Below are 8,916 nucleotides of genomic sequence, written 5' to 3' on the forward strand. Positions count from 1 at the left end.
AAAAAATGGTGCATGCCAGAGGAGCAGCGAGAGAAGGCAGTCTACTGGAGCAGCTGCAAGAGAGGGCATTCTATAGGAAAAGTGGCGAGAGAGGGCATTCTACAGAAGGTGCAGCAAGAGAGAGAGAGCACTCTACTGGAGGAGTAGCAAGAGAGAAAGGTAGAAGAGCAGAGGCCAGCGGCAGAGAAGGCAGAGGAGTAGAAGCAAGCGGCAGAGAAGGCAGAGGAGTAGAGGCCAGCAGCAGAGAACGCAGACGAGTAGAAGCCAGCGGCAGAGAAGGCAGAGGAGTAGAGGCAAGCGGCAGAGAAGGCAGAGGAGTAGAGGCCAGCAGCAGAGAACGCAGACGAGTAGAAGCCAGCGGCAGAGAAGGCAGAGGAGTAGAGGCAAGCGGCAGAGAAGGCAGAGGAGTAGAGGCCAGCAGCAGAGAACGCAGACGAGTAGAAGCCCGCGGCAGAGAAGGCAGAGGAGTAGAGGCCAGCGGCAGGGAAGGCAGAGGAGTAGAAGCAAGCGGCAGAGAAGGCAGAGGAGTAGAGGCCAGCAGCAGAGAACGCAGATGAGTAGAAGCCAGCGGCAGAGAAGGCAGAGGAGTAGAGGCCGATGGCAGAGAAGGCAGAGGAGTAGAGGCCGGCGTCAAAGAAGGTGGAGGAGTAGAGGCCAGCGGCAGAGAAGGCAGAGGAGTAGAAGCCAGCGGCAGAAAAAGCAGAGGAGTAGAGGCCCACAGCAAAGAAGGCAGAGGAGTAAAGGCCGGCGGCAGAGAAGGCAGAGGAGTAGAGGCCGGCAGCAGAGAAGCCAGAGGAGTAGAGGCCAGCGGCAGAGAAGCCAGAGGAGTAGAGGCCAGCAGCAGAGAAGGAAGAGGAGTAGAGGCCGGCGGCAGAGAAGGCAGAGGAGTAAAGGCCAGCGGCAGAGAAGGCAGAGGAGTAGAGGCCAGCGGCAGTACAGAGATGAGATCCCACAGCCAGGGGCAGTCACAGTAAAGGCTCAGCAGCCGGCCGCAGCGCTCTGCAGAGACACGCAAGCAGAAATGTATCCAGAAGTGAAGCAACAGTGTGTGAAGAGCAAGTGACAGACAGCTTCAGTGCACTAAAACTCCCAGCATTCTGAGCCAATGAGCACAAAAGAGTCCTCACTCCCAGGCATTATCTTTTATTTCTATAGCACCAACAATTTCCGCAGCACTCCTTACAGTCCCTACATTCAAAGGGTCTGACAGACAAAGACGATGCAGTACATTAGGGAACGAGGGTCCTGCTCGATGTGTTACATTGCAGCATATATTTCACTTGTAAACGTCTTTCATGTGAACACCCCCCCCGCTTCAAAGCACATTTCATGCCGCCCTCCTCTCGTATCTGTCTGTCTATTATCAATATTATTATTTTATTTATATAGCGGCAACATACTGTGCAGCGCTGTACAGCCCAGAGCACAGAACCGCCATTGCATCGCATCAAACTGCCTATCCATCCATATACATGAAGCAAGAGGCAGCGATTAGGAAGCACAACAGCTCACACGTGTCACAGTCAGTGATTCGCACAGCTGAGAAGTTTGCCGACATAATACACAACAGTCACACTCCCGCTGCACGAAACACAGGCCTAGTGCCACATACACATAAAGACACAGTGTGTAAAGACGCAATGTGTAAAGACACAAAGTGTAAAGACGCAATGTGTAAAGACACAACGTGTAAAGACACAGTGTGTAAAGACACAGTGTGTAATCTGTAAAGACGCAACGTGTAAAGACACAGTGTGTAAAGACACAGTGTGTAATCTGTAAAGACACAACGTGTAAAGACGCAATGTGTAAAGACACAGTGTGTAATCTGTAAAGACACAACGTGTAAAGACGCAATGTGTAAAGACACAGTGTGTAATCTGTAAAGACGCAACGTGTAAAGATACAGTGTGTAAAGACACAGTGTGTAATCTGTAAAGACGCAACGTGTAAAGACACAGTGCATAAAGACGCAATGTGTTAAGACGCAATTTGTTAAGACACAATTTGTAAAGACACAAAGTGTAAAGACACAACGTGCAAAGACACAACGTGTAAAGATACAATGTGTAAAGACACAGTGTGTAAAGACGCAATGTGTCAAGACACAATGTGTAAAGACAGAATCTGTAAAGACACAACGTGTAAAGACACAAAGTCCACACTGCTCACACACAAACACTTTACGGATGGATACATAATTGCAATATATTTGTATATTCGGAAGTCTACACAATTGTCACAGGTAACACACAGTTTACACAAAGTAAAACTCTCTGCTGAACTGTCCAAAGTTCTCCTTCCTCCCCTGTTCCCTGCATCCCTTCCCCCTTCTCTTTTTCACTATCCCCCACTTTCTCTCCTTCCCAGCCCCTCCTCCAACTTCCCCCCCTCTTACCAGCCTTGCAGGGGTCCTTGTAATCTATGTGTTCTTCCAGCACCCCGTCCGCCTCCTCATCATATAAATAGTCTAGGAAGTTCGGTTGCCCCTGTCCCAAAAGGAGCATCTCCGCTATTAGCACCCATAGCAGCAGCGTGGGGCTGTCTAACCAGGGCATCCCGGCTGGACAGCTGTCTCTCTCTGGGCTCTCCGCAGCCTTTGCTCTCCCTCTTTCTCCCTCTTTCTTTCTTTCTCTCTTTTTTTTGGGGATGTGATGTTTCAGAGGCGGGATTCTTCTAGATCAGCCCCCTACAGCCCGTGGGATATCATTGTGTCCCTGGGAAAGAGCCAGCCTGATGGGGAGGGGGGAGAGAGAGAGAGGACGAGGCAACTCTCACCTCCTTTGAAAGAGTTGAGTTGATGGCAGTCGTCGGGGGGTTTATTTAACCCACCATGAAGGTTGTCTCTCATATATGTTCCCGGAACTATCTAACCCTAAAGACAAAACATGGGAAACCGAGTGCGCTTTGCGCTGCAGGCTATTATTCTGCAAAAGAGCTGCAGATTATTGCGTAATAACCCAGTGAGGGCATTTAAACGTCCACAGGGTGGGCGCAATGCTATCCCGAATCTAAGACGAGACCGACGACCGATTAAGGCTTAGCGGGTAACGTAACCGGACAGTCCCGCTCTGACCTGCCCCTCCTCGACTCCAGCACACCCCCCCCCCACCCTGACATCTAGCGATGGAATTCTGGTGCTAAGCGTGGAAAGAAATGGTGTTATCGCCATAGCAACCAAGGAATGATCATGCAGAGAATACCGTTCAAACTCTACTAAAATTACTTTTAATACATTCAATTCAATATAGATTCAGGATAGCTTTATGCCTATACCATGTATGTTTAAATTCCTTTGCTGTATTAATCTCTACTACCTCAACAGGGAGTCTGTTTCACTTATCTACCACCCCCTCAGTAAAGTAAAACTTCCTTACATCACCTCTGACTCCGTGTTGATGCCCGTGGATGTTCATAATTCCGCTGGACTGGAAGTGATGTTAAATTAATGTGTAATTAGCTGTAATTTGGGTTCATGTAAAAAAATAAATTAATAAAAAAAAAAAACCACAGTTAATTTAGGGCTTTTTAATGTCATTTTTATATATACAGATTAGTATGAGTTATGTGTTAATAAATAGAGAAAATAGAAAAAAAACCTGCATTCTTCATGGTTTTTCCTATGTAAATAGTCATTAAACTTACATTGACAAAAATACCCCAAAAATGCATAAATGTAAGTGTCTTGATTTCGGAAATATCTCTTGTATATAGAATTTCTATATGTTCCTGGTAATTACAGGATAAATATAAGAAGTTGTTTCAAATCTGGTGTTTTTTATACATTTAGAATGCTGGGTTTTTAACCTTAATATTGAATAAAAATTTGCCCGTAGATCCGACCCATTCGGCCCATTTTTCCCACCGTAAAGACTCTCACCTTAATCAGTGCTTGGTTTCTTCTTAGAACCGGGATGCCAACCCCATGCATGTTTAAATTCCCCTCATTGTGTTAGCCTCTAACACTTCTGCTGGGAGACTGTTCCGCTTATCTACCACCCTCTTAGTAAAGAAAAAGTATAAAAGAAGAGTATTTCGATATAACAAGACGCTTCTCTATCATCTCATAAGGAGAACATTATTTCTATTTATTTTATCGGTAGACCACAGTTTGGGGTATGTTCATAAATGTAATGATCTGTCATTCAAAGCTAAGCAACTCTGCAGAGTATTTCACACAAAACACTCAGGAAGGCTGCGGAGATCCCTATATTTCTACCACTTTACTGGAGTGGTTTGGGGTGCAGAACGAGCATACTTGGCCATAGCAAAAGGTATACTGTCCAGATTGCCAGGAGGCAATGTTGACTTGTGGCTAATAACTTTTTCTCTTCCAAGAAAGGACCTACGTGGTCACCAAAACCAATTTCTTGCCCCCTCCCCAGCGCTAATTTGGTTATTACAGCTGCGCCGGAGAGCAGGCGGAGGTGTGTGTTCTTAAATCTCCCCCATCTACTCCCCAGGCCTGTAACAGGACTCGGCATGCACAACTGGGTCACGCATATACCCCACGGGGAATCTGAGCCCTGCGAATAACTTAGAAATTAATGCCCTCGAGGTCAAGCGATTAAGCCTGACGAATCATAACATCTGGCATAAATTTACCAGAAATGTGTAAGGTGTCCCTCCTATATTATATGAAATGATGGAGTAATTCTCTACACCCACAATATATTTTCTTAAATATCTTAAACTGGGGTTACGAGAACATTGGAGAAGTCCCATAATCTGCTAATGAACGAGGGCAGCGCCACCAAGTGTTTAGAACTGGCATTACTAATCAGAAAAAAAAGAAGAAAAAGCCTAATGTAAAGGAGAGAATTAAATCCTGAAATATAACAAATAATAGCCACAATGTAAAAAGTAAAAAAAATATTTAAAATAAGGCGGGGGGGGATAAAACTCCAGAGGAAAAAAAAATAGTAATAACGTATATATTACCTATACTTAGCAAGGTACTAAAGCTGTCAATTGGTGGAAGGGCATGTATATACTTTGAAATTACTTTTAAAAGTTTTTTTTTATATTTTGGGTATTATTAACCATTATGTAGATACCACCTAGTTAGCAAAGTAGTTAGCAAACTTATGGCTTTTTGATTGGAACTCCAGAGAGCCATAGCTAGGGCCCTTGGGGCAGGGTTGGAAGTCCTGCCTTGTGACATAACGACAAGGCCGTGCCTCTAGGGGGCCCGGTGCGACCCCTTCTTCCTGCCCCAGCCCCCCCCCCCCGTGCCGGTTCAAAATTATTAAGAACGGGTCCTTCCGACCTGGACCGCAACTGAAGTTGGGAGGCCCCGGGGCAATTTACGCACCAGGGGCTCATGGTTTCTAGTCACGCCCCTGCTTAACATCCTCTTCTGGAAGTGGAAGGCAGCAGAAGAAAGCGCAGGAGCTTTTCCGCTGGGCGGCTGAAGTGTGCCCCTCGACTTCCGGCGTATGTGGCTGCAACCACCCCCCCTAATTAAACTTATAGCCCTGTAGAATCCAACGTGTGCCTTCATTTTTTTCTCACTAGGGCGTAGGTGTACGGAATAAAGCACATTACTAGATGAGGCTCTATGTACAGTTTTCTCCGCCAAGTAGCGGAAGCCTAAGTAACAAAGTCATCAGTATAGCGACCGATTATAATTTATAGTCTTCGGTGGGAAGAACAATAACCTTAACGCTCCTTCGTTTCCGGCACTCAGCATTTTCCCAGGTTTCATACCTTCCCAAATCACATCTGCCCATTGTTCTCATATCCTCTGCCCGAAAAACCAACCCCACCTCTGTGACTCCAGCTCTCCACTACCAGACGCGCCTTAAAGGGGAACCAGCGACATTATTTCCACTGTGTGTCTTTTCTCACAAGAGTTACGTTTGACTGCTTGGTACCGAAAATAATCTTTTTCAGACACCCAGGCTCTCATCTATTATAATGGGGGTGCTTTCCTACCACTGTGGCATGGAACATCAGGGCATGGGGGGCTGCAGCTCTGAATGCAAATTATAACAAACCCTTAACAATAACTTGAAACCATATATCCCCCTGACAAACAGCACTTTAACCCTTTCAGGTCAGGTGTTTGGTATAGCCCCCGGCTATGAATGGGTAACCATGATCTCCATGAACCAAGGCACATGTTTAGACATTACATTTATTGTGTTAATATGTATTGTGTTGTATCTGTGTGTGTGATCCGTGTAATTTTTTTTGTATTGAAACCATACAGTTCATAAAATCCGTCTACACATTAACAGACGCCAAGCCCATCGTGAATGCTGAATATTTTATTTTTCAGAAACGTGATTTGCATTAAAAGTTTCCATTATACAATCAGAGATAAAGAAACCCCCAAACCATTATGAATACACCTGTATTTACAGCACCCGGGGGGCAGTCTACGATCGGGGGGGGGGTCTGTCTTTAGGTAGCGAACAAAGACGGGTATTGGAATCACACAAGGAAGTCACAGGAAGGAATGGATGGACATTGGCTGATGTGAAGACCTCCTAATTCTACGGAATAGGGTAGAAGCACCATAGGAGAACAGGACACATGGGGTTTACATCGTCTTTGGGACCAAAGACAGTCTATGGCTGGTCAACGCTTATAATCTGTTTGTGACAGTCTCACTAGTATTGTGTCAGCATTTGTGAGACGTGTCTCAGGTCAGGAGGAAAGGAAGGTGTGTGTGGAGGTAACAGCTCATACCCTGCATGTGGAGGTTCTGGGTATTTACACAGTGTGTGTGTGTGTGGAGGTATCATCATGTAAAGAGGTCTCGTGGGGTAATCAGGTCACACTGCATACGGGTCACACTAGATTTGGAAGCAGAAATAGCGAAGCCCAGCTCTCAGGCCCAGTACACGGGGAGCTGCCCACACAACACCCGAATGGAGGTACCCAACATGGACAAGTCAGACATCAGCTCTAGGGACGCACCTTCTTTCTGTCCAACCTGGGTGAAAGGAGAAAGGGAAGCGGTTACATGGAGTAGTCTTCCAGTGGAGGAAGTAATGGAATTAAACATTTTGTAAGATATGCCTAAAGCTATTCTTAGAAAAAAATAAGTGTGAGGCTCAAATACAAAACAACAGGAACATACAGGGTATTGCCGCTACAACGGATCGCTTCGGGTCATATTATTGGGTGACCCAGTGTCCCCTCGATGGAGATTTCTGTCCCTAGTTATTATTGCATATGTTTACAAAAAGCTCGACTCGGGTGTAATAACCTCCTTTTGTAACTCCCCTCTGGATCTTATTCAATGTTTAATATCAAAATCACAAAAATTTATGTTTTTTTTGTGAAAATCAATACATAGGAAAAAAGTATTTAATCAGCCTAATTCACCAAAACAGCGGTTGGACGTTTCTTGCCCCCGTCTCACCTTGCTCAGCACATTCTCGGCAATGCTCTGAAGGCTTTGCACCTGATCTGGATCCATATGTGTGATGTAACATGCGTGTCCGGGGTGGGGACGGGTGCAGATCAGCAACTGGACAGAAACAGAACATATTCATCCTCTCTTGCCATGACTTTCACATTCCTTAGACCATAATCCCCCCACCACCACCACCACCAACCCATCCAAATCCTCACACACGTGTACCTTGTTGTAATCGTAAACCACGCTAGCTGAGTTATTGATACCGGTATCCAAGTGAAAGGTAGCGACACCTTCCCTTCGGAGAGCACCTTCAGTTCCCTCATGCAGAGACATTTGGAAAATCTGAAATAATATTATGTTACAAGTTTTATTTCATGCAACCCATTAGGAGACCTGTTTCTCCAGAGCCTTCTCCTGCGTGCACTCGCTTGAGAACATAGAAGAGAACTCAACATTATTGTTGGACCTTGAAACTACCTAAGCATGTGAAATGTATGATGTGATGACATAGAAGACACCCCGACAGTAGTGTTGGACCTTGAAGCTACCTTTCCAAACTCCTGCTTAGGTAGAACTACATTTCCCAAGTCCCATCAATCTTTGGGCTGTAACTCATAATTTGAATTTCAGTCCCTAAGCATTAAAAGGACACGGAGAGCACATTAAATTTACTCCAACAATATTATTTTCTAGAAAAGGTGGCAGTCAACTGTGGTGAGACAGACAGTTTTATTACCGAACACACATGCTAGGTGATATCTGCTGGCTTCATGGACTTATGATCCATTCCTTATATTCCTTCTATGTAAGTAAAACATAGTGAAGAGATCTTTAAAACTTGAACCATTGGAGGGTCCTAAGAGCAGACACTAAAAATCTAAATTGTATTGCTAGCTCTAAATCTGTAAGATTCTGAATCCTTACTGTCTCTGTGTGCTTCTGGCTCATGTGCAGCCCCATCAGAAGGACGCCAAGTAGAACCACGACCAAGACGACTACCACCAGGACGACGCACAAGAGCTTCTTGAAGCTGCCGAGACACGGGATGCCAGGAAGGGGCAACAACTCAGAGTACACCTGGAAGGAACAGAGAAAAGGGCATAGAATCCAACCTGCTAACTAGGTCTTCATTATAGTTTTAGACCAAGCCCCAGACTGACTTGATGCTACCCCCAGATAGAAATTCACAAAGCGACATTTAAGTGAACCCTCCCGTCCAGTTAAATCCCATAAGAATTACCGGTGGCCGGTCCATCAAGACAGTTTTGCTCTGGTCCATGGTTGAGTTTCGTCTGAGGTGCTGGAGCTGTGTATTTTTCACAAAGCTGGTCCGAGGTATATATAGTGATATCTGCCACAAACTAATTGCTTTGAAGTGCTCTCCACCTCTTTTGCAAAGTATTTGTTGATACTCTACAAATGTTTAAAGAACAGACATACTTCTGGATTTCTTAATGATTTCTTAATGAGTAACCAATTCTGTGCCGGATCCCAGCAGAACATTCTTTATTCAGACACAGACTCCAGAATATTTCGCAGTA

At 45.2% G+C, this 8,916-nt stretch overlaps 2 protein-coding genes across 2 annotated transcripts in view; both read right to left on the bottom strand.

The window, feature by feature from the left end:
• Positions 1-2,558, bottom strand: part of LOC149277587 (bone morphogenetic protein 1-like) — a 31,359-nt gene extending 28,801 nt beyond the window's left edge. Inside the window, exon 1 of the mRNA XM_089502695.1 lies at positions 2,399-2,558. Coding sequence (XP_089358821.1) covers positions 2,399-2,558 — 160 coding nt within the window. The remainder of the gene's footprint in view (positions 1-2,398) is intronic.
• A 4,280-nt stretch (positions 2,559-6,838) lies between these two features.
• On the bottom strand, positions 6,839-8,654 carry LOC149277588 (surfactant protein C-like). Its single transcript, XM_089502694.1, has 5 exons — positions 8,616-8,654; positions 8,300-8,452; positions 7,598-7,717; positions 7,348-7,483; positions 6,839-6,930 (listed from the first exon to the last, which is right to left on the bottom strand). Exons 1-5 carry the CDS (start codon positions 8,652-8,654, stop codon positions 6,839-6,841), a joined length of 540 nt encoding a protein of 179 aa, XP_089358820.1.
• Positions 8,655-8,916: the final 262 nt, after the last annotated feature.

The sequence above is a fragment of the Sceloporus occidentalis genome, unplaced genomic scaffold (assembly GCF_023333645.1).
Source record: "Sceloporus occidentalis isolate IW3139 unplaced genomic scaffold, rSceOcc1.0.p SCAF_209, whole genome shotgun sequence".
Taxonomy (NCBI): Eukaryota; Metazoa; Chordata; class Lepidosauria; order Squamata; family Phrynosomatidae; genus Sceloporus; species Sceloporus occidentalis.

Coding starts and splice junctions, on each gene's coding strand:
- LOC149277588 (XM_089502694.1), bottom strand. CDS start 8,654: ATGGACCAGAGCAAAACTGTCTTGATGGACCGGCCACCG. Junction 7,718..8,299: donor GCCAGAAGCACACAGAGACA/GTAAGGATTCAG, acceptor ATATTATTTCAG/ATTTTCCAAATGTCTCTGCA. Junction 6,931..7,347: donor GGGGCAAGAAACGTCCAACC/GCTGTTTTGGTG, acceptor TTGGACAGAAAG/AAGGTGCGTCCCTAGAGCTG.